Source organism: Chelmon rostratus, chromosome 3, assembly GCF_017976325.1.
Source record: "Chelmon rostratus isolate fCheRos1 chromosome 3, fCheRos1.pri, whole genome shotgun sequence".
Classification (NCBI taxonomy): Eukaryota; Metazoa; Chordata; class Actinopteri; order Chaetodontiformes; family Chaetodontidae; genus Chelmon; species Chelmon rostratus.
In genome coordinates this window covers 3,201,906-3,228,120 of record NC_055660.1, presented here as the reverse complement: position 1 = coordinate 3,228,120, position 26,215 = coordinate 3,201,906, and the positions used below count along the sequence as shown (strand labels likewise).

The 26,215-nt window shown below is 42.6% G+C and overlaps 1 protein-coding gene across 4 annotated transcripts in view; it reads left to right on the top strand.

Annotated features, from left to right (window-relative positions):
• The window catches only part of inpp4b (inositol polyphosphate-4-phosphatase type II B), a 134,474-nt gene that overhangs the window by 65,570 nt on the left and 42,689 nt on the right, over positions 1 to 26,215 (top strand). For all 4 annotated transcript variants that reach the window (XM_041933072.1, XM_041933073.1, XM_041933075.1 and 1 more), the window contains 4 exons: positions 8,080 to 8,191; positions 12,440 to 12,509; positions 15,490 to 15,637; positions 21,660 to 21,790. In XM_041933072.1, coding sequence (XP_041789006.1) covers positions 8,080 to 8,191; positions 12,440 to 12,509; positions 15,490 to 15,637; positions 21,660 to 21,790 — 461 coding nt within the window. The remainder of the gene's footprint in view (positions 1 to 8,079; positions 8,192 to 12,439; positions 12,510 to 15,489; positions 15,638 to 21,659; positions 21,791 to 26,215) is intronic.

Below are 26,215 nucleotides of genomic sequence, written 5' to 3'. Positions count from 1 at the left end.
TTGAACCTGCGACTCCTCGTGACTTAGTTATGTTGAGTCTCCCAGGACCCCGACACAGATCGCCCTGACACAATCCCAGTGCAGCTTTGCAGATCAGTCACATAACAACAGCATGGCTGCCCCAGCCAAGATGCAGTCCAGCACATAACCCCCGGAACAAAACCACATCTTGTTGTTTTTACACATTGTTTTTTGAACGGATTAAACACACAAGACAGAACATGTCAATTAGTGAGCTTTAGAGGTGCTGGTATATTAGCTTTTGTAGCATTTGGACAGAGCCAGTCCAGCTACCGTATTTTTCGCACTATAAGGCGCACCTTCAATGAATGTCCTATTTTAAAACTTTTTTCATATATAGGGCGCACCGCATTGTAAGGCACATAGACAGAAACTACCGCACTGTGGTGTCTGGGGTTGCGTTATGCATCCACTAGATCAGGGGTCGGTAACCCGCGGCTCCGGAGTCGCATGTGGCTCTTTCATCCCTCTGATGCGGCTCCTGAAAATAATTAATGACCATTTATTTAAAATGTATTTTATTTTAGTTTGTTCGTTTTGAAGCAAACACCGCGCGCTCACAGATGTAAGATGTAAAGATGCAGGTGACAGCGCACAGCGCTGATGTGCAGACGCTGTGCGCTGAGGTTCAGGAGCAGAAATCACATTAACCACGTTTGATTAATATTTTAATTGCCTATAATTTGGCATATATTCATATTTTTTCATTGTCAGTGAAATAGTCTTTTTATTATTCAGGTTGACAGCTGACTGCACGCGCCAGTAAAAGGATGACGGCACGCAGAGAGTGGAATGCCCTCTGCACTTTTACTGCTGTTACTTTGGCCACGCCCCCTGACTACGATAGCCATAATTGACCAATATTGATCCATATAAAAGGCACATCGGATTATAAGGCGCACTGTCGGTTTTTGAGAAAATTAAAGGCTTTTACGTGTGCCATATACTGCAGAAAATACGGTATTTCTCCCTGTTTCCAGCCTTTATGCTAAGCTAAGATAACCGATGTAAGAGTGGTATCAATCTTCTCATCTAACTCTCAGCAAGAAAGTGAATAAGGGTACTTACCGAAATGTCCAGACATTTGCTCTGGCATTAATGTTTCCTCATCAAGCCAAGGTTCGCTGCCTTTAACTGAGAAAAAAAATTAACCCACAATTCACATGAAGTCAACCTCCCATCCTGCAGTCAGTGCATGCCTGTTACAGTCAGTGGTGGTCTAGATACTGTTGGTTGGCTTCGTTTTCAAGAGCAATTACAGGACAAAAACCATCTGTTTGACAGAGATGAAAGGAGGCACAGTGTTTTGTCAGCTCTTTTACAGTTAGTTGAAAAATAATTATGAAGCCTTAGTGGCTCTCTGTGGGGGCATCTACTCTCTCTCTCTCTGTTTCTGAGTCATTACACTTGAAACAGACTATGTGATTTACTCCTCCGTTTTTCAGAGTGTGATGCATGTGTGCAAACGGCTTTTAGGGTTTTTTCATGTTTTGCAGCGCGGCTTGCTAGCTTGGTTTGCTGCACCACTTAGATGTTCATCATGTAGTGTTCATTGAGTGAGTGGTGAAGGAGGTCATCATCTGGGCGTACGCTACGCTCTGTGTCTCTGCGCTACCTGCCCTCTCCCACTCAAATGTCATCTCTACCCATGCTCATTCAATTGTCATTGATCTGCTCTGAGCTTTTCAGTGGCCTCACACTGAAGGTATGCAAGCCATCCTCATCGTCAGAAATGTATGCACACGGCTGAATGCACAGGGTTGAGAACAACGGCACCTTTTCATCACTTGTCAGAACTTTGACTTTTACACTGAAAAAAGCTTTAAACTGAATTGCACTACAGTGAAAATGAGAAATGTTGTATGTAGCTCTGATCAAACCTAGCAGAGAAGGGATACTGTGTATATACACCTACTTGTGTGCCGTTTCTGATGAATGACTGACGCTCAGCAGGTGTGTGCTTGGCTACTACTTGGGTGGGAGACTTCCGGAAGTGGTGTTGGTTGGCCAGTAGGGGCCAGACTGCCCTCTGGTCCAGATAAAGATTCCAGTCTAGTGAAGGGGACGCTGTGATGTAGCAGAAAGCGTCCTCTGGATGGGACATTAGACCACAGTCCTGACTCATTGTGGTCATTAAAGATCCCATGCACTTACTGCAAAGAGGGGGGAGTTCCCCGGTATCCTGGCTCTTTCCATCTGGCCACCTAATCATCGCCTTGTGTAATTGGCTCAATGTTTCCCTCCTCACCTCAAGCTGGTGTGTTGTGAGCGTTCTGGAACAAAATGGCTGCTGTGCGTCTCCCAGGTGGGTGCTATGCAGTGGTGGTGGTTGAGGTGACCCCCCCCTCACTGAAACCCTTTGAGTATCATGATAAATATCACTATATAAATGTAATCATTAATTATTTATTAATAATGCTTTTGATTTTGTGCTTTGTGAGTGTGTGATTATTTTGACCGGTGCAGCAGCACCTGTGACAGAACATACAGGCCGTCCCTTTAATCTTATACTGACTAGTCAGAACATAACATATGTCATTATATGATAAATATGGATAAAATCACAATATTAAATACTGATGTCATGTCGTGGGAATATTCTGAAAGATTATGTAAAGTCATAAGTTACACACTAGAAAGCAGGAATCACTGTGAAATACTAAACCCGAGATGCTGCTTCAGGGAGATTTCAAGAATCTCAGTGTTGAACATGGAATTTTTGGGATAAATTTTTGTTAAACTCAAAGAGGCTTGTGATTGGTGACAACAAATGCAGCCCAATATATGGAGTTAACCACAGTTTTTCAGGCTCGTTAGCGTCGGCAGTGCAGATACAGAACCGCCGCTGATCTCTCAGCAAGCCCAAGAACGCCGTGACCTACTGTGACATTATGCAGCCATGCTCCTCATGAGATAAAGCTGGTCTTCTCGGTTTTCATCGGTCTCTGCAGGCCTGTGGTAAACACAACAGCCAGTGAAAGGAAATACAGTTTCTTGACCTATTCTCACCTAAGCCACATCCGGACACCAGACACCTTTGTTCTGCAGCGCTGAATTATTTTGAGACCGTCTTCTTAGTTTTCCTGTTTCTCATAGCCGGTGGCGATAATATGCTGTGTGTATTATTTTTCAAACGTTAGGAGTTTAAGATTTAGAGCCGATAGTTGTTTTTAGGTGCCTCAGTACATCCTCATACCACTGCATTGCATCACCACAGTTACTCACAGCTGGACATGCAGTAGCTTCTGCTCACAGCTGTAATGTGCTGCAAACATTACTTTCATACTAAAAACCATTAGCTTATTGGAAATATACATTGCATGTCTCCAGTATAATATTCAAACATTTACTTTTCTCTATATTACTGTCCAGAAACACTGTGTTTGTGAAGATCTTGCCACAGTAGCCTGTATATTAGTGAAGTCCAAGGGATTTTCTCTTTGAGGTGTGGTTGTTCTGCATCGACAGCTTCCTCAACATCTCTACCATCGGACTTTCTCGAAAAAAAATGTTTAGACGTTGCACACAGCAAACATCAAGCAGCTAGCTCTCAGCCGCGGCCGGGATCGATGTGAGTGCTTAAACAGATAGCATCCTTTCTGGATAGTTTTTCCACCTTGGTTCTTCTGTGAAAGCAGCTTATCCCCGACTGTTTCTGACACTGGTTAAGCACTAACATAAAAGCAAATGTAGTGTGAAGACACTTCCCGTCATGCAAGAATACAGTGTGTGATGGAACTGGAACAAATAGGATGCATTAAAACTCACAAATCTTGTGCAAGTATGCATCTTGCCCTGACTTAGCTCCTCTTCTGCGTATTACAGATGTATTGCAGCAGACAAACAGTTTTTTGGGTTTTTTTTTTTTACATTGGATACATTTGCATGTTGTCGAGATTAATCCCACTAGTGTGTTCTGGATAAATCAGCTTGTTTTGATTGAAAATTGGAGGCTTGCTCAACCTTTCAAGCATAAAAGTCCTGAGCGTGCCACTGCCTCTAAAATCTACTTCTCTCCAGTACCAAACACATTTTTCCAAAACTTTAATAGAGGATGCACTTTCATTTGCGACTGAATGTCTGTTTTTGTGGAACTCTTTCATCTAGAGGAAACCAGGGCAGTTGTTTCTTTGGGAATATACTTCAGGTTGTCCAGACAAGCCGAATAGTGTGTGCCCAGTTTAGTGTCTCCTGCTGATTGTGGCCAGCTTTGTGAACAATGCTTGCAGTGTAGTCTTATGGATTGAGTCAGTCTTCTAGTCACAAAATGTGCAGTTACTGCTGTGTCACATGGTGAAGTCATTCATCCCCAATAAAAATCAGGACTCTCAGTATCACTTCTTCAGCTGGCATTCCCTATTATTCCATGTCCTGTGTCCTAACATCTGTCCTCAGTGAAAACTAGCCAGTGCTATATTTAGCCCACCCGTCCAGCTTTATATAGGTCAAGAATCCCATCTACACTTCCACTGCCACACTTCAAGGCTGTAGCGTTCTTGTTGCCTGTGTAGGATCCTTGCAATTAATTTCCTCTGACCACTCCCATTCCACTTCCGCGTATAGTTTTGAGGTGTCCTGAAGGCCTCCTAAACCAAATCTCCTGCGGGCAAAAATCCAGAGCAAAAAGCAAAATAGTTTTCCATGCCCTGCTGTATATTTTTAGTGTCCTGCAGCTGAGGCGAAAGCCCCTGTGAGGGGAAAAGCCAATGGTGTCGATGCTTCATTTCTGTGGCTGTCAGGTGTTTTCCTCTGTGAGGCTTCTTACAGAGAAAAGAGCCTGACGGCCGCAGATGTGTTGCTGCTTTGAAGTCTTTTGATGAACTTTTCCCACCCACGGGCTGTTAAATTTAGACCTTTGAAAATTTAGTACAATCGTCCTTCCCTTTAGTGTCACTCTGTAATTTTTTCCTTCGTTTGCCTCACACGGCAGCAAAAAGAGGGCACTCGCTCAGCCACTTTCACTTATGGTCGTCTGCCTTTGTCCGTTTGACTGTCTTCAGCTCCCCAAGGTCCATGCGCAATCATTATCATCATGTACAGACCTTTACTACCTCTATCACTTCCGCTCTGCTCAGAGCAGAAAGAGGTTGAGCAACAACAAGTATTGTTTGTAAGTTGTATTTACAGAGAAAGACGGAACAACATTGTGCAATTCTGTTGCACCACAGTGCAGCATCAAGAATCGTAACCATCACATCTGACCACCAAACAAGCAAACAGCAGTAATGATAGTGTTTATAATGATAAGAGACAATGTGAATAATGGTAATTGTGATGCAGTGAAAACCACAAACAAACAATAGTGCTCAGGTTTGTGCTACATAGCAACACACACATACTTATCAAGCTCAACCACTGGGCTGGAGGTGGTGGTGGCTTTAGGTATGAGCTCGAAAAGTCACCATAGTCTGCACAGGCTCAAGCTAAAGTTGGCAGACGTTTTCCTTCGAGGACTTGTCTGGGTGGATATGTTTCTCATTTAGCTCGACACACTCGTCCTCATTGTAAGAGTTGTCAGATTTCTTTGGACCAGAATCAGCAGCGTGACAGACAGCCATAAAGACTGTTCAAGTGGTCGTTGTGGAGACAAACCCTCACGAGGTGGTGAGTGTCGCTTCACTTCGTTCGTCTTTTGTCATGTTTTGAACAGACAGTGCTGTCAATTTTTATCGGGCAAATTAAGTTTTGTAGCTCAAGTTTTTTCATCCTAAGAATATAATTGGCTACACACACAGTAGGTTCACAACTAAGTAAATGTTATACGGCAGCGTCTGCAGCGCTAAGACTGCTGCATTGAACCTCTGTAGGAACTAACTAACCATTAACACTTTATTTTGAGGATTCCTAGTGGATAATATACTGTGAATTTTCAAGTTAATTTCAGCTTTGACTCTGAACAGGAGACTTTTATTTTCTAGGATACTTTATAGACTCTCGTTTGAGCAGTTGCCGTAGAGCACCGTGTGCACATGCTTAGCGTATACGGCTCATACATCACTCGCCTGTTAGACTGTCAGATTACGCCGCATGTTCCTACACCGGAATATGTGTTTGTGAATTGCAAGAGAGGCTTTCAAAAGAAAATAACTGCCAAATGTAAGGTTCTTTCCTGATAACGAATTATTTTTTGAAATATCCCAAATTCGTAGAAGACATTTTAAGCACATTATTTTTGTCACTTTAAACAAAGCCGTCTGATTAAGTGTTGTCATAAAAGGGATGCTGGGCCAATTAGATTTTAAAAAAAGATGGGCTCGCAGGCAAAGAACAATCTGCAGATTTGTTTCTATGCCAGCTGTAACAGACGGAAACAGAGAGGAGGAGGAGGAGGAGGATGATGAGGGGGAGGGAGACGGGCTTCTTTCTCATCCACAGCTCTCATCAGAACCTTCAAAGTTAATTCGAGGTCAGTTAGTGTGCATGCTAAAATAGTGTAGTCTGCAAGAAAATAAAGAAGTTTGTGTCACTGAAGACCAGGCCTTCTGTCAGGACGCTGATGCCTCTGCCCTTTTCTGCTCGATTTTAGCTGAATTTGTACAGTAAACCATCGCTGCTATAGCGGAACAAAACCAAATCACAGTAATGAGCAGCTGAAGAGTTCTTTTTGCTCGCAGACAATAACGTATAAAGATTGAATCTGAACAGGTGCTGAGTTTACGATACGTTTGGCCACCAAAAAATATATATATATCACAATATATCTCTCAAAGGCATAAGCCAATTATCTTAAAGCAATTCTAACAAAGTCCCCTCTGTCTGTTTAAATGGAGAGTTTCATTAGCGGATTGAGGCAGAGCAATCTGAAGAGTAGAGGGCCAATGTAACCCCTAAGGTTTGCCTAGGGAGGACTATCATTGAATGCGATGCATGTTAATCTCCATTTCCTCGATTATGTGTGGGCCACTGTCAGTACATACTGTTTGTTCAAAGTCAGGGTGACTTTCTTTCGCCGTGCTTCGGTCCTCTGGTGCAGGGAGAGATGGAGGGAGAGAGGCGGGGGGGGGGGGGGACAGGAAGATGAGCAGAGGAGTAAACACTGAGACAGGTGTCTGGCAAGGGACAATGATTAGATTTATAAACCAACCAATGTTATTTTCTCTGTGTGGGGACTGCTGCAAGACATTAAGCGCTAAGCGACGCTCCCAGTGTCCCACCACAGAGGGCCCCCGTCCTCCTCCTCGGTCTCAGACCCCCTCTCCTGTAGTCCCTCACATTCCCTCCTACATCTCCTCAGAATCATGTCTTCCCTTTCCTCTTTTCCCTTGGTTGCGATTAGATTGTCTCCCTTGTGTCCGACCAAGATGGATTGGCCTTGAAAGCATCCTTTCTGCCTCCATCACCATCCTTGCGTTTTCTCGTCCTCAGTCAGGGGTGTGTCATCCTTCCCCCCTGTCTCCCCAGACCATTGGCTGGCATACAACATCCAATATTTTCTCCAGCTGGAGTGGAACTGAGCACATTAGGGATGGGTCTGTTAAGGTGATCATCTTGCTCGCACGATGCCCAGGGACCATTTTTCTTCATTTGAGAGCATCTGTCTTGCTGCCAATACTATGGATTTTCTATCAGCTCCTTAATCATGGCGCCATGATTGGGAAAGTGATTGGCCGGGCTCCCCGATATGAAAACTCTAGTATCAATTTTGTGTCTGTCAGGGCACATAGCCTGGGTTATTAAACAGCCATTTGAACAGTTATATGAAATGTTTCTTCCTTCACCTCAACCAGCTTCCCACTGGAGCAGGCTCGGCTTTACTCTGCATTCATATTCTGCTGCAAAATCTGTCAGAAAAAGAAATCGCCGCAGTCCAGGCGTCTATGTCCTGATTCCACTTTTCAGTGGAAACAGCTTCATAATTTCACAACCTGTTCAAGGCTGGAAATAAGCTTATTAGAGTGGGGGAGTTGGAGGGCCCCAACATGGAGATGAATATTTTTTAGGTCCGTGGAGGGGTAGCAGTCAGCGGAAAAGATCATTTAACAGAACAGACTTTTTCTTTATTCACCAGATTAAATGAAGAGGCTAACACCGTGTCACTCTTTTCCTGTCTCCCTGTAGGTCGTCTGATGGTGTGTGCGCAGCGGGAACAGTGGTGGTGAGTCGTCTGAAGATGGGGGAGATGGAGGAGGTCGACGTGGACCACATCACCACAGAAATACCATCGCATAAGGTAAAACAGCAGGGTGAGGAGACAGAACAGGAGTCTCCATGCTCCAGATGCCTAGCGCTAATGCTAGGATTAGACTGGCACTGCTCAAGTCCTCCAATGAGATTAAATAAACTTCAGTAAACCCTAATGGGGATTTAGAGGATGTGTGTGCGTGTAATGTCTGTGTCTGTGAGTGCATTTGTGCTGTCTCTCTATCATATATGGAGAAAAGATTAAACAGAGGCTGACCAAATTAGCATTCTGACATACATACATTTGACTTGGGATTGTGTAGCCAGTCCTGCACCCTTCTTTCCTCCGACCAACTGCCTCCACCACCCCCTGCTCCACTCTAATCTCATACAATACACGCCGCTTAGCTCGGCTGTGAAATGACTCACGTAATCAGGGGAGCGAAAGAGGAAGAAAGAGTATTCTCCTTCAGTTTGACGGTAAACCGAAGATTGTGTCATCCGAATGGGGTGCCGCCACACCAGAAATGAAGTTGTATGTACTCCGATTTCACTTAATTTCCTGCACATTCCTAATGGAGCCAGATTTGTTGAACATTTGTCAAATGAACGTGCGCCTTTCAGGCAGGAGTCAGGTATTAAAAAGTAAAGAAGGAGCTTTAATGATGTTTTTGATCTGTACAGGGGAACATCCTGGTTTTGTCACCACAGCTCAGCTCTGCAAGGCAGCAAGGAGACTTGTAGTCCTTGCCTGTTTTGATTTGCCGTGTGCGTGCGTGTGTGTGCGCGCGTGTGTGTGAATCACTGTCTTATATAATTGACCAAGGGCTTCTACATGGCTGACTGGCTTTCGCTTCTGCCCACCCCTGTTGCTGGTGCAGGGAGGTTCCCTGCTAGGCTCCAGAGTGTCACTGACAATCTGCCCATGTCGCCTTGATGAATGTGTTGCTCTGTGTGTGTGTGTGTTGTCACAACACGTTTCCCCTTGTGTGTGTTGTTTCTGTTGTATGAGATGAGGGGAGGAAAGAGGGAAGGGATATGACAAACATTAGGGAGGGCTCACTTGAGACTCAAGACTCACTTGTGGGGAAGTTCGTCTTCGATTTACCTGAGTCGTGTGCATGTCTCACTGCCTGAATGTACTGTTTGTGTGTGTGTGTGTGTGTGTTTGTGTGTGTGGGAGCGTCTGAGGCACTTGTTTGATCATTCCCCGTCATTGCTTGGGTGGCTGCTGCTTATGAATATCCGACTGACCCTGAAAAGAACACTGAGCCGAAACAAGAAAGAGACTCCAGTCACCTTTGATCTGGTCTCTTTACATATTTTAGTCATCAAAGCGCCGTGGAACACATGCTGTCCACTGCCTACAATTACAATGGGACTCCTCTCACAGCTGTGGCCCTCGGCTCATTGTTAATACTTTTCATTATGACGGACCTTACTCGCTCGCTCACTGAACTTTCCGGATGCCAGTTGTTCTGCTCAACTGACACGTTTTATTTTGGAGCTTGCGTGAGCATGGGTGTTGGTTTGGTGTCTGTTTTATTCAGGATCAGTTTCTAAGCTAGGAGAGGTGATGGATCGTTCCTAGCAGTCATTAAAGTCCGTTTCAGGGGACAGGTTTGGCTGTCTAGCTGTGTTAAATGGTTCATCAGACAGGGCAGAGCTGACATAAAGCGAGCAAAAAGATTGTTAGTTGTCAGCATTGCTTTGATGAGGAGTCCCGGACTTAATGCATCACGAGGCATTGAAGGCTTTAAGTATCACAGGCCCAGCAGAGGCATCACTGGGACGTGCACATATTTGGGTTTTATGAGTAGAAGAGCGTACAGATATAGGGGCATATTTATTTATTTATTTAACGCCATTTGTGAGATTAACTTGACAGCTTTGTGCTTAATAGCAATTACAATTTGCCTTGAAAGGTAGCTGGACTCACAAGATCACGTGAGCCGAGATTCAATCTTGCCAGGCTTCCAGTGAAGGGTTTGTGGCTACACCACAGTTATTTCGGACCAATCAGCACCCTGTGAGGAAGTGCCGGCGGCTGGGGCGTGGTTTAGGTGTGGCGACGGCGAGAGAGGCGACTGTTTGTTCGAAATCAACCTCATAAAACAGGTTAGCATGGATGCTGCTGTAGCATCAGTTATATCCCAACTGGAGAGTATTTCTTCATCAAAAGAAGAGCAAAGAACGGCGCTGAAGGCTTTTCTTAATGGACAGTATGTTTTCGCTCTTCTCCCAGCTGGCTGCAGCAGGGGTCCTACTACATCATATGGCTGTTGATCTGATTGGTTGAAGTTAGCCAGTGATAGACAGTGATAGACAGATGGTTCATCCAATCACCTGCCAAGTGTTTTTTTGTTTTTTTTTGAAAGTGCCCGCCCTTTTCCAAACAGTTTCCGAGGATGACTTCTGTGTTTTCCCAGATGGTTGTGTGCAACAAACCATCTGCTGCGTCAGCTTAACCAACAATATGCTACATTAAAACAGACACCATCAAAATATCATAGCAAAGCCTCAAAGACTTAACTTCTTTTTTGCCTTAACAAAGCACCAGAGCACAAGAGTAAGTAAATAGTGTGTTTGTCTTGTCTATCAGAAGCTGTAATTGTTAGTTAATAGTTAGTGTTAATTTAACTGATTCTTTTGGCAAAAGCGACTTATAGTACCTGCTATCAACCATGTGAACACAACTCAGAAATTTCAAGAATCATGCAAGTACATCAGCTTCATCAATATGCTGAAAGGCTTCAAGTGTTACATCAGTTAATTAACGTACTACGTACAATAGCAACCAGGCATCAGTTCCTCAGCCAAGAAACAGCAGTTACTCATTGCATTTGTTTGTGGGGTTACAGATTAAGCTCCAATCACAGCATACCTGCTGTGAAGGACATTTCCAACGCGTGGAAGCCCATTACAGTTATGGTTTAGGGTAACGTTAGCAGCTCTGTCTCTCACCTTTTTGTATCTATGGAGATTTACAAACAGCTTAATTTCAGCTTCATTTGCTAACTAGCTACACCTGATGAACTCCTGGCCAGAAATGAGAAGCTGCTTTTATCTTCCACTGCCTCAAACCACAAACGCATTGTTTCTAAAACTTAGGAGGAATGTCACCATTGTCATTGTGTCAGCTGCGTACGTGCTATGTGTGAGAAAGGAAAGCTTGGCAGATGTAAAGTAACTAAAAGAACTTGTGAACAGTTGTGATGGATTCAGGAAATTGTCATGTGGGAAAATACCCCTAATTAAATTTAACAACAAAAACAGTATATGCTGTTTGTTGGTGGATTTTCTTCTTTATCACAGAGTTTCCCTCCCTGGTTCACTGAAGGAAGGAACTAACAATAACACATCATAATTGCAAACATCCTGAACAGCAAAGTATTCTGTTTTTTTCTGATTTTCTTCAGTAATCTGTGGTTATTCTGTGCAAACATACTGTACTGACTGCTCCCGTCCCTTTGATGAACGTGTTGTTTCTGTACTGTATGTTAATGCACAGTAATTTGAAATTTGCTACCAGAGAAAGCAACTACAATATGTTGAGCTGATAAAGACTGAAATTGCAGTGGAGGTAATAAATTACCATCTCAGTCAGTGAATTCACAGCAGGTGTTTTCCTTCAGTTGTCACCTGCTGTGGCATCACTGATTGCAGTGAAGTCAGCAGAGAAACATGCTTGAAGACTGAAACTGAAAAGAAGTAGTGCCGCAGCAGCTGTTTGCTGTGTGTGGTTCCATAAGGGGGGGGGGGGGGGTGTTTAGATGTGTACGGATAGTAAATCCAGCAGCTACTTTTTCTGTCACCACGGCACGGTGCTTTGTTGAAATTTAATGACATTATTGTGGTATTGCAAACACAAATCAAACAAATGCAAACAAAAATAATCAATATACCAAATATATATATATCTTTGTATAGATATATACTTTTATACTTTCTATACTTTCTTTCATTTCAAACTATCTGAATTTAACACAATACGTCGGAGAGCTGCTAACTGCAGGCTTGACACTAATGTTATACTGCCTCTGACTGACAAAGCTAAATTTTTCATGCCTATGATTTTCATACATGAGCTGAGCACTAAGCTGCGAGACGAAAGGTTGGTTGCAGGCTTCACTTGCTCACGCCTGCGGTCATCTCCAGTGTGCCTCGTGAGTAATAGTCACGATCAATACCCGCCTGCTCCTCAGAACAGTATTTCATCGTCGCTCTTGTTCTCTCAAGAAGAACATTTTGATGTGGAGTAATACTTTCTCTTTCCCTCTGTCCTTTTCCTTTCCAGTGTCCCGTGGTTTGTGAGTCTGCGTCCCATGCCTGCATTGACAGAGAAAATAATCCGCTGACAGGGCCGGGTATGTTTCACACTCTTCCTGCTTCTTTTTTTTTATCTTTACCTGCTTGCAATAAAAAGTTATTTTTGCAGGAGAAAAATGGCAAAAACTGACCTTTTGCTTCCAATAATTCATCTGGACTCTGTTGTAGTGCAGAACTGTGCTAGCTAACATCCTGTGACGTCTTCCTTAATGCTGATATTTGATAGTTACCTTGAACTGCCCTTGAATATACTTTCCATTAGCAGGTTTTGAGGTGTCTCTTGGGTATCCTATTTGATTAAAGAGTGAATATGTTCCCTGCTTTCATTAAATAGGAGTCTTGGTGTTTTTAGGCAGCGAGAAAGATTAGTGGGAGGTATCCGACAATGAGGTAAACCTTCTCGGTTCTTTGTGAACTAACCGAAGACAAGCAAAAGATGCCATGCGAGCTGCGTGAGACTAATTTAGTGGCAACGCAGAAAGCTAGCTCTCTCACTGGTAGGAAAAGAGAAAATTGTAGAGGGAATCAGAAAAGGGATAGACTTGAAAAGGTCACGACTCCCGCTGTGTTGAAACTTCACAGCTCTTGTTCAGAGGAGACTTGGGGAAACTGGTTCTCTTTTTTCATCCCATGCATTCATTTGTTCCACAGATCCATTTTCTCTTTCATCCAGTTTCCCACCACCTCCCTAAACTCCCCAGCAGCCCCACGCCTGTTGTCATGGTGTCATTGTCGCTTACTGTTTCTACTGTGATTAGCTAGTGAACTGCAGCCACGTTCGCAGGTGCACATCTGCAGCCTGTCAAAACAATACCCTCCCTGCAGACCCCACCAGATTGAGTAATGCAATTTAGCCCTCCACTTTTATTACCTTTCAAAATGAGCATGCAGAGAGCAGGGAGATAGGGGCCCACGCACAGCACGTCTCGGGAAGTCATTTTCTTAAGAGGTGTCGGGATGGGAAACAGAGGCTTCTGATTGGTGGTCAGATTAGTGTGGTGGCAGGGGGCAGTTCACGGGTTAATCTGCTTCTCTGGAGGCTGTGGAAGTCAGCAACTGTCGCTCTTCCGATTAAGGTTGCGCCTTCGCCCCCTTCCCTCCGTGTGTCCCTTGCTCCCCATTTATTTTTGTCATCCATTTCACTTTCTCTAATCCCCATGCCAACAATGTCTGAATATCCCATTTCATTTAGTCGCAATTATGAATCCTTTCTGGGGTCATTCCAGGGCCAGGTTTAACCTAAATCATCATTAATTTCAACATCAACTTCAGCATCGTAGAAGAATAATAATAAGCTTCTCTATAGCCGCTTTGGCTTGCACTTATTGTCCTTCAGAGGATCTGTATTGTCGATATGTAGCTGTGTTTATATTGTATCCTCACATTATTTTTACATATTATGGTGTAACAGATTAAGCCAAAATGAGCCTTTTTAATAGAATACCTCAAAATATTCTTGCTGCTTTGACGCTGAATATACGTTCGTTGGTAAATAAAGATATGTGCTGAACAGAATCACCTTTTGTGCAGAGCCTCAGAAGTATCCTCAGATGTTCAGGAATATTCCCAGAATGCCTCTCAGACATGTCCCACCAGACAGTGGTTCATTTCTACTGTGCTCATCATGGCTACTAGTTTGTCCATTTTAATCTTACTAATCTTGCATAGTTTTCAAAAGTCTGGGATCCTACTTTCATTCTCTTATTGTGATCAAATCCCAGAAAATGACCAAATCAACAACCCATTAGTTTGTCTCTTAATTTCCATTAGTTTAGTTTCCCATCTGTGGCCCCAGGCAAATTAATTCCCACTGAAGGTGCAAGTATGATAAAAAAAAAAATAGTCAGAAATAAAGAGTTCAGGGCTGTACAGTGAGATTAATACAGTATATCGCAAGTGCTATGAAGCAATCAGTCAGTGTGATGAATGAAGTTATTGCAACGTGACACAACTCACACTTTTTGAAACAGTTGTTAAAACCAACCAGCAGCACATCTCACAGCATTGGATCTTGAATTAGTATCTCAATGCTACATAAAAACTCCACTGTGGTGCGCTTTCTTGATCCCGTCTGCACTGAACAAATACACTTGAGGACAAAAAAAAAAAAAAAGTAGCACCACCAGGATTAATGACTCAGGCACTTCGACAGACGGCTTTGAAAAAAGGACAATCTGGGTCTGGATCAGGGTCCAGTACAGTATGAAGGGTTTGCTGGTGACTGCGTTCTCTGTACTGTCACAGAAGTGTGGCTCCCACTTTTGAATTCAAGCAGAAGCATTTTACTGGTGCCATGCATGTTTGACTGCCTACAGCGAGATTGTCAACGATTCACCCCGGGTGCTTCAGCTCCAACTTATTGAGTGACTTCCTTTATGACTGCAGCTCTGGAAAGGAAAAGGGGGACTAAACACCGTTCAAGGCTCGCAGCTTTCTTGCCCTCTGCTGCCAGCATGCAGATAAGAGCATTAGAGCTGTTTTTCGTTTCCAGTCTTCGATTGCTGCTATTAGCCACTCTCTGCAAAAATGAAGAAGATGGGGCTACATCTGAGTAGGTTTTAATGGGAGAACTGGGTGGTGGGGTTAGCAAGCAAAGTTTCAGAATGATTCAACTGCCTGTACCCCACTGTTGTACAATAAACAAGCAATTAAAATGTAAATGGAGGAAATAATAAGGCAAAGATTAACAGAATAAGGTCTCTGTATTTCAGTCTGCTGTGCTGCCACTGAAGTAGAAAGAGACCGAGAGAAGGCCTGGGAAGATGAGAAGCGCCTTATCTATGCCAGACACAGTTATTGATTATAGAATTTAATTTGTGCTTCATACCTCATGTGACTTTTGAAGAGTTTCTGTCTGTAGCGTCCTTGGCGTTGCCAGCTGTCAAAGTTGGTTTAGAGCCTCTGTTTTACCTTTGTGAAGTTTAAAAAGTCTGGATTATCTTTGATGAGAACGAGATGTATTTTCTGCTGCGTCTGATGGTTACATCTGCCTTTCTTCCCTCACTTCCTTCCCTTTAGTGTTCAAGAACCCGGTGTGCAAGGTGTACAGATTTCAGACGGTGGACAGCAAGTGGATGCTGGTGCGGGAACAAATGGAGGAGTGCACGTTGTCCTTTAGCATCCCCAAACAGCTGCTCTCGCTGTATATTCAGGAGGACATGAGCCGGTAAGTCACGCTGAAGACATACTGATCATCCTGTGGCTGTCACTGCCGGCGTTCTCACTGCGTCAGATAGCAGGCTTCCTGTTTGTGTAGGCATCAACTAACCAGCCAATGAAGAGCAATCACAAGTCCAACCTAGTGTTACCTCATCAGGTGTGTGTAGTTTCTCTGTCCCAACCCTGTTCACCGATGTAAATGATTATTTAAAAGTTCTGCCTATATGTGGAGAGGAGTGAATTATTCAGACCTGCTTTACACTTCAAAAGAGGCGCCTATGCTCACGCTGTCTCTTTCAAACACGCGCTCATGCACACCTTCTCCCTGTCCTCTCATGAAACATTGTAAGAAGGCTCCGGGAGCATCTGAATCAGACAAAAACTTTAAAGTTATAATATACAGTATGGATGCTATATTTCAGTTCTGGTTCATTTGGCGACACCTGTGGTCACAAGTGGAGGTCAGTACTTCAGGTGCCTGAATTCAAACACTGCTTGAGCAGTTTTTTTTGTCAGAAATGCAACTGATGGATCTGTTAACAGTGCAGCCTAACCAACTCATGTTTTCATATAATAATCAACCTTTTTTCATTGTGCCGTTAGCAACTAAAGTCTGACTAAGTGCTGCACACAGTGAAGCGGTTTCCACACAACAGCAGGTCACAATAAAGTTGGTTACTTTTCTGAGGAGTCTGCAACTCTTGCAGTTCGCTGTGGCGTCTCCATCTCCATTACTCCCTCCAATATTTACAACTGATCGTTTTCCTGTTGTGGAGTCTGACTTTGCCAAAAATTCTATTAGGGACACATATAAAACTGTATTAGAACTTTAGGGAAATCAAGAACATAACTGCAATTAAAGTCCAAGTTCTGGTTAATACTGTGTGAGAATGAGGATGGGTTAAGACAAGGTCAGAAGGAGGTGATGTTTCACCCGTCTCTGAGTGTGCACCCATAATTAGATCAAAGAGTCCCTTCCCTCAGGCTCGACCAGTGTTTGTCAAGGCAGATCATTACTCAACTGGCCTGTTGTCCCTGGCAACTGCTTCTCATACATAACATGCAAATGCATCCATACATGCATACGGACACACACACGTCTTTTCTTTCTGCTCTCTTCAGTGCAAGCACAAAAAGATGCAATCAGAGATTTTGAGGAACTTTGCAGTGGGAGGAGGTTTCATTTGTAATCACCGTGCGCACCTAAAGGATCCCGCAGAGCTCAAGGACACACTCACATGCAAAAACATACATGCGACTGCAATCATAGTCTCCACCACGCATGTTCGCATAGAAACAATCACACAGCCATTATTGACGAGGCAAACTTTGTTATCAGTACTTGTCAAACAGTCTTCTGGAATCTGCTCGTATTCCCAGACTGTGTTTCCCACTTGTCGTCTCTCAGTATCTCTAACCATACCTTCTGTTTAAATAGATGATCTGCTCTTCGAACTGATAATTTAAATCACAACTACATTTAGAAGAAAATTATATAATATTTATTAAATGTCTTATCTGTATAATACAGCTCATGTGCACACAGCAGGCTCCAAACCATGACTACCATATACAATGTGTGTTTATTAGCAGGCATGTGTACCGTATCTCCAGCTTGGTCGCTTAAGCACCTCTCCTATAATCCTCTTTAAATGTTGTCTTTCTCCACGGTGCCTCTCACTGGTGCTGGCTCCAGGTTTTTACTCCCTCAGTTACTGGTGCAAAGTTGTGAGTGCACCAGGAGACGGTGGGTGACTTGATAATGTTTCTTCCTTCTGTTTGTTTGCTTTGAGGTCTGCAGTCAGGTTATAAGACAGCCGTGCAAACACAGAGGTGGCTGATTTTTCTTTGTTGCCACAGTGAAATGCTGCGACTGTGTGTGTGTGTGTGTGTGTGTGTGTGTGTGTGTGTGTGTGTGTGTTAAGATAATTAACGCTCGTGTAGTAAAGTGCCAGTGTGTGGGTGTCGATTAGACCCCATTCATTAAGAGCTGTCTGGTTCCTCATTAATGGCAAAAAAAAAAAATCATGTTCCCCTTCTTTTCCTGTTAATAAACAAGTACCGTGATTGCGTATCCAGATTATATAGGTGAAATTTTGACATGCTGTTTCGAATCGTGCTGTAAATTAAAGATCAGAATTAATGACTGCGCTTGTTGGATGGAGCAGGTTTTTCAGAATGAGCAGCCTGTGTTGTGACAGAAGGTTTGCTTTTCAGTCCTCTCACGCCGTTTTTATTGACCCTGCACACAAAGCCCTCTGAGATTAAATTGAACAGGCACTATAACGCACCATGAAATAAAGGTGCCCGCATGACAGGTCTTTGCTCTTTGGGAAATGTATGCTGTTATCCCAGCCATCTGTCCTAGTCAGTTCTAACGCACACTTCCACTTCCATCGTTTCATTTGCTAATATCTGTATCATGTTTTAGTCAAAATTAATAACTAAACTGTGTCAGTTACTGTATGTCTTCATGTCAAATCCCAATTAATATTATTTCATTTCATTCTTTTCTTTCTTAGTAGTGAAACGCTCCCTTCCTTTCAGTTCTTCCTTCTCTAATAAGATATTGTTTTAATACTCACATAATTTACTGCATTAATCCAAATACTAACTTACTGTTAGTTAGTATTGCAAGAACTGTTTTTTAACTTAAGAATTTGTAGCAAAAATCATCTCCCACATTTTCGACACTTAGTTATGTTACTGTCAACAAACTGACCGACAGTCGTCCACAACCAGCAGAGGACGAGGAAGATGTGTTCATTCTCACCACAGTCTTCAGTGTTTATACAGTGCTTTAAAATATTTTTAAATTAAACCAATTAAATTGCCCAATTTGAGTGAACAGTAAAGTGTCCATGCATGAAACAGGTCATTTAAACCTAAATTCATCCTAACTCAGATACTTTATGTATAAACGGGTTATTGATCACTTTTGTTTGCTCTTAAATGTCACACTAAAAGACCAGATTGATCCTCATTTCACATGCATATAGTTAATCAGCCCACCATTAATCTTATCACGCCTTTCCTCAATCACACCTTTACTCTTTCCAGACAATAGCACTCTGATTCAAGAGGTGATACTATGTCTCTCTATCCACCATCCCACTGCCTTATCACCCTCCTTCAGGAAGCAGATGCAATTCTCTATTCTCTATTATTTTATCCATCATCTATTATTTACACCGGAATCATCCATCCTGACCTCCACTCCAGACTTCCCGGCACAAAATAACAGATGTCTCAGGAGACAATGGTAGGGTTTGACGCCGTGATACACAAATGGCAGTGACCAAACTATATACTCAGAGGATATAGATTATTTTGAATGGTTGCAGTCTCATAGAAATAAGTGCGACAATCTAGTACCTTGAAACATTTGCTATATATACCAAATAATCTGAGAACATTGTCTCTTGATTGGTTAGAATGGCCCACTTATGGTGTTAGGGGCCACTTTAACCAAAGCCGGTATGCTGAAAACAACACGTTTGATTGACACCAGGGAGAAATGTAAGGTGGCCCTGCTCACACCTCACTAGCTGGGAAATTTACATCAGTGAAAGTTGCTATTTATTTTCTCTAATCCCAGTAGTTTGTTTTTCTTTTCTTTTTTTTATTACTGATGCTAGAGTTTTGAGCTACTCTCATTTGCATAGCTGCTCATCTCCAGGACTATTGCACATACTTTTTAAATAAACATGCATATTCATTATTGGTCTCTGTTTAAATCCCTTAGTGATTAAGAATGGTTTCAAGCACCATTTATATGCCAAAAATGAAAATAATACTTCCTTTGAATAACCAAAATCACATCCATAGTCCTGCACATTTCCTTTGCTCATGGTAATTTGGACTGTACTTACTGTGTGAGGCAGCCTCCTGTCTATCTTCCTACGCCATAAGCATAACTTACTTGCAACCACCTGCAGAGCGTGTTGGCAGAGTTGCCCAGCATGTGGCGCCTCTCCGCCTTGAGGTTGTTTCCAGCTGCATTTTTGTTTTGAGCTAAAAAGAAGAAGCAAGAGATGAGGCAAATGTCCCGTATGTGATCTGCCATTTGTTTTACAGCCCGTTCAGTTGTTTTTAGCTGAGCTGTAAAACTGCATCTCTGTGGTGCCCTGGTAGCTCATCTGTAGAGCGTGTCGCATGCATCAAGGCTGAGCCCTTACCGCAGCAGCCTGGCTTTCACTCCTCATGTCGTTTGCAAACGTTTGCTGTACGTATACGGTTGGCTGATGGTGTCCTGCGCTGGGGTGATTTTCTCAGATACCTCTAGTTATATCAACCCATGCAGATAGTTTTGGTTTAATTTGCCCAGGTTTTGATATTTCCCTTCCTCAGAGCTCTGCCTCACCCCAGATGCATCGACAGCTCTCTGTAGCACGACTGTTGCTGGAGTTTTGAGGCAGATATTGACATCAGTATTCTTGTTTCTAGCTCTTGTGTACAGCTGATACTGCTTTTTTAAATAAACCTTGCATTGGGTTAGTCAATCAATTCATTCTCTCGTGCTTTGGTCCCACCCCAAATTATGTTGCAGTGATACAGTAGTCCAAGCACTAACACAAACTAAGACTGTTGAGTTGTGCTGTGACCTCTGCATTTTCTACTCTGGTACTGCCAACTTCTGACAACAGCGTGCAGTTTGTAGCCTCTGGATAATTCACAGAGCAGCTGTAAACAGTTGTTTTTGGAACTACTTTTCCACAAAGAAATAGTCCCTGGGTAAACTGTGTGCAGCAAGCTAGATACCACTAGAGATACATGAGAAAATATGTATGTGTGTGTGTGTGTGTGTGTGTGTGAGTGCGTGTGTGTGTGTAATTTGGCTGAATCCACGCCATTAAAACATTGTTGGTTTGATTATACGTACGACCTTGACTCACTCTGGCTCTTTTTCTCTGGCTCCATTTCTATCGTTGCCTTCTATTGAAATACTTCAAAGTAATCTAAAAATAAATTACTTACCTGGAGGAACCCAGGAAATATTCTGGAGGGGCTTTCAGCACCTAATGCTTTGTTGTAGTAGTTGAACTACAACAAAGAAGAAACTACTAAATTATGCATTCAAGCAATTATGCCTTAACAATAAGTCGAACCAACAAGCATTTTAACATGCAGGCTTTCATTTGAGGACATACAGTATACAAAATGTATGAGGCATAATCACTGAAAATTAGGCTCGTTATCATGAAAGCAATGCATATGACCGCGTATTTGTTATCCTGAATACCATATTGAACCTCCTTCAACCTTTAATTTCTATAATATCACTGCAATTTACTCTCCAGTGGATGCTGGAGGGTTGGTTTCTGAATGATATCTGTCCATCTGATGTTGCCTTTCACATGCAAATGATGAACCAATGAAAGAGGCTGTACTTCCTTGTAGGAAATCAGCCCCCCAACCGCACACACAAACACAGATGCACATTGCGCACACTCGTGCACGGCCGCTATTATTTCCTAAAGAAAGAGCACAGATGATTTTGGCCGGAGGCTGCAGGCACAGATGATGAAAGAGAGGCAACCGATCGCCCCAGTGACACCAGTAAAGACTGTTTTATAAGTAATGGTAGAAGAATGGTGGGAGCAGGGGAGGAATTTGATAGGGCAGAGTGGATAAGTGGGCACCAGCTACTAGCCTGAGGTTCAGAAATGTGTTATCTGGCTCAGCACAGGGTGCTTCGGGATGTTTCTGTGTGCTTGTGTGCCTGTTCAGTATGTACAAGCGTCTGCGTGTTTTTTACCAGGATTGTTAACCATTTTTTAAAACCCCAACTAGAAAATTGAGATAATTCGAAAGGAGTTTGGGAAACATGGATATGGCCCAACACTAGATGCACCATTACAATAACCCTCAATAGCTTTTCTCCCTTAAATCACATGTTTTATGTCTAATGTCCATGTTTTCAACACAGAAGCCGAACAGAACAACTGTGGACTTCATTAATGATCTGTTTGATATCCATTAAAACCACAATGGTCCTTAAAGATCTATCTTTTCTGTATTATCTGTAGGGTGCAGGACCTGAGGGAGCTGGGGGAGCTGTCTCCTCACTGGGACAACTTAAGAAAAGAGGTGATGACACGATACGGAGGAATCATCAGCTCCTACCAGGAGACTTTGGCTGAACTGGACAAGATCACCGGTACGACTGCACCTGTATCCACACATGCGCTCACGTACAGAGGTGTTTAACTCAAAACATACGTACACACTTGGTCAGGAAAGAGCGCTGAGATGTTTGTAGTGTCCTTGGTTTCCTGGTCTTTGTTCAGATTTGATTGTGGAGGTTTTCTGGTCCAGTGTATGAAAATCATTTTGTTCTCTTTTCATTGTGGGTTGTCCTTGGATGTTCAGAAAAGAAACTTTTTTGATCTCACCAAAGGATTGAAAGTCAGCACACTGCTGTGTAGTGAAAAAGCAGAAACAGAAGCGTGGTTTAGGTTGGCAGGTGGCATCGCAACCCTTATCAATCAACCAGCTCTTACAGAAGTGAATTAAGATTTTTGTCTAAAAAATTGATGTTGGTGAAAGTAGTCCCTTACTTAATGAAGTAATTAAAAGCCTGAGGTGAGTCTGTAACTGTACGTGTCACCGTGGTGATTCCATTATAATCTGATCACAGCTCAAAACACTGTGGCAGCCCCTCACCTGTCCGGTTAAGTTCAGCAGGAGAAGGCAGCTTTAAGTTGAGGGATGGATTCTGGGTAATTAGAGTCAAAGGTAAGCTCAGTGAGAGGCTGTTTCATTTATGTACTTTATGTCAAGTAGTTTCCATAGCAACACAGGTTTCATCAGGGGCAGTTGAAATGCGTGTGCCCACGTGCTCATCTGTGTTTTGTTGAAGGAAACCTTTGCAGCGCTCGTAAACGCTGATACAAATCTCAGCCACGTGTAAAGAAAACATGAGTCTCGCATCTCATTTCCAAATATTCAGTCTTCTACTCAGTATGCAGATATTTTTTGCACATTCTTTCCAAATGTTTTACATAATCCAATCAATCCACTCAGCTCTAAGGTGAACACAGAAAGTAATTAGGCTGTTTCTCATTTTCCCCTGATATATAGAACAAGGAAACATTGGACGTGTGATTAAGCCAACGAATGCCGCTGATGATGGGCCGTTCAGAATGTGTTTAGAAATATGTAGGCGATGTATTTGTTGTGTTTAGTTTCATTACTCCAGAGCAGGATGAAAAGGTGTACTACATACAGTCAGGACCAACAGTGTGTGTGCATGCTGTACTGTACAGTAGGTGCTGTGCAGACACAGATGCATTTTATTGTACAAAACAACAGATGTTCGGTGTACCATAGTTATCTGCCTCTGTCCTCATCTAAACTCAGTAAATTATTACTAATAAAAAACTTAAAAATAACAACAAAAGGGACATCATTAATCTCATAGACTGATCGATCGCTCTGGATTTGTTTCGCTCCCTCTCCGTAATCTCTTTTTATGCATATTTTAGCTTGCTGTGAACGTAGGAAAATTATGGCCACTGATTAATTTCACTGATTTACTCTCATCCCCGTAATGAAATATTTGCTTCTGCTGCTTTTTCTTTGCCCAGCTGATAAGAGATGACGGTGGCTAAGCCTTGGCACTGCCTGCCTGAGCTCTGAGGGCGACGGAAATATGGGATAATGTGGTCTTGGTCATTATGGTTCCTGACAAGTCCCTTGTGTGGCCCAGATGCTGCAATACATGGAGGAGCCCCCGCCCAACGCACCAATCTAATCCAGCCCTGTATTAATTAAACAGGATGATAGACATTGCTAAACAAGTTGGGTGGGCAAGCTGCTGCAAATTAATTATTGAGAAGTAATATAATTTCTTAAAAAAAAAGGTGGACAGTAGAGACGAAAAGAGTGTGGAGGTGGTTTGAGAGTGAAGGTCGGCAGACGAGGTGAAGATTATTAGCTCAAATCAAACAGTTGGTGGTAAATAGAAGCACTGAGTGGCATTCATCACAAGAGACGTTAAATTAAAAGATCCCTGAGCATCATCGTTCTCTCAGCTTGTATGTAAATGTTAAATCATGTAAGAACTTAATATAGCCAGGATGCCTTTTAAGCTTCTAGACACACATTTATATCATATTTTATGACAATGCATAGGTCTTTAAAAAACAATACAAAATTGATGTGAGGATGCAAAATATAAAAGGAGTTAGTATTTCCTACCTTTTTAATTGTTTTCAAAATAGCTGGCTTTGCAGGTTTCACGTGGCTCTGAGGATTTCTGTCCTTAAAGAGGATTATTTATGCATTTATGCCGTATTAATTAGAGGCTGACTCTAATGCTCGTGTGATTTAAGGTCAATTCTGAGTCAAAGGGATTTTCATGCACAAAAGAAGAATCAGCGGTCTCTGCACATGTCATGGGTCAGATATAGTCTTTTCTTGCGTTTCCCGTTATTCAGTTTTGTTTTGTAGGAACAAGAATAAAAACAAAAATTTGGAGGGACTGCAGGTAATAGAATGAGGAGAGGAAGAAGAGAAGCAGTCCGCTGGGAAATTGAGGCAGAGTCTCCATGTTCAGGTTCAGCACCCTCACTGATTTCATTTTATCCATTTTTAATGATGAGCTGACCTCAGCAAACACTTCAGATGCTCTAATAACTGTATTCCATTCATAAATTAATCATCTCGACTTTCATTGTTTACTAGCCGGTGAATTTAAGGCACAGACATAATCCTGTTAGTGTGGTGTTTGTTGGACCTCCAATACTGCTGGCACTTCTCTGCACAAAACTGTCAGTCACTCTTAAACTCCACTTATGTGATAACTGCAGCTTAAAGCCCAGAGCTACGTATAGTAGATTAAGGCTCATATCTGACTTTCTCTCTTTAATATCTGTATTAGAACAGTAGACTCTGCAGTCTGTTGCCGCCAGGTAAAGATTCTCAGCCCTGGTGCACACGGATTTTTTGCATGTTACTACAGTTTACATGAAACATGGCATTAGTAAATAAAATCCCTCAAGAGTAACGGCCAAAATGTTAGACATAAATTGGATGAAAGTGAAAAAAAAACCTTTGTACTGTCAGACATGACTCACTTGTCTAAGTGGCTGTGCACACAGCATGTGTCCAGTCCTCCTCTGTGTCTCCACTTATCTGACTGTGGATTGATTAAAACAGCCCGCTGTGCCATGACCGCCACAGGACCATGAAGATGAAACCCTTAACATGCTTAAACAGACCTGCATTGTTCTGACAGACCTCACTTACAAGCCACTGTTTTTCCACTGCAGGTCGCAGTATGTAGTATGTGATCTTGTTTTCTTTTTTCTTCTGAGCTAGCCCTCAGGCACCCAGGCAGAAATTTCTGAAAGCATAGGATATTGGTTTCCCATCTTCTGAAGGAATCAAAGGACTGCAAAAAAAAAAGTGGCTAAGAGCAGAGAAATGACAGGAAAAATTAAAAGAAGAGATAGTGGGGCAGATGTTAGTCCGTACTGCTGGCTTCCAGCCCTTCTGTCACATAGCCAGCCCACCTGGGCAAACAGATGGGGATCTGATATGACTAATTCATCTAACCTACAACGGTCACTAGCTCGATTAGCCCGGTCCCCAGAGCAGTGAGAGCCCACTGAGAAGGGATGACAGCCTCGCCATTGACTTCAATGTTAGCCTTTGGAAACAGCTCCCCTCAGCACAGACACGTGTTGTACACTGAGGACACCAGTTTGATTCCATCTGGGTGAAGAAATTTGCACACACACAGTGTACGGGTCAAAGTCTGGATTAGCCACTAGTGGTGTCACGCTATGGACGGTAATGTTGGCCTGTCGACTGAAATATCTCAACAATTTTTTGGTGGAACTTATAATTTACAGATATTCTTGGTCCCCAGAGGATGAAGTCTACTGACTTTTACTCTTATCCTCGTATGACATTGACATTTTTGAGTTTTTGATTTTTTTATTGGCTGCTGTGAAATTTCCTACAGTTACTGAAGATCTTGGCGATCCTCTTGACATTTTATCTAGCGCCATCATCTGGTCAGAATTTCAGTTTGCCCATTTACTTCACCCAAACTCATTTGTGTTTAATGGTCATTAGCAAATGTTAGCAGGCTAACATGCTCAACTAAGATGATGAACTAGGTAAGTATTGCCTGCTAAACATCAACATGTTAGCACATGTCACTGTGGGCGAATTAGCATTTAGCACAGCAACACTGTGGGCATATTAGCATGCTCATATTAGCATTTAGCACAGCAGCATTGTGAAGTACAGCCTCATAGCATGCTCATGACTGTAGACTGTTGATCTTTGTTGAGCAAATCATCAAATTCATGCATGCATGTCTTGGCTTATACAAATCCAATAGGTATACTTAGTACTGTATGGATTATCAAATGTCTTAATAATTCTCTGGTACCTAATATTGAGTGCATTTAGGGTCAGATTTAATTAAAAATGGCATTGCACAAATGGGTACTGCGATTTTCATAGATTTTGAGGCCACAGTCAGTGTATATTGGTCTGGTTTATCAGGCAGTCAGCTCCTGGACTGCGTCTGTACTGAGCCTCCAGATGCACAGATTGTATATTCAGT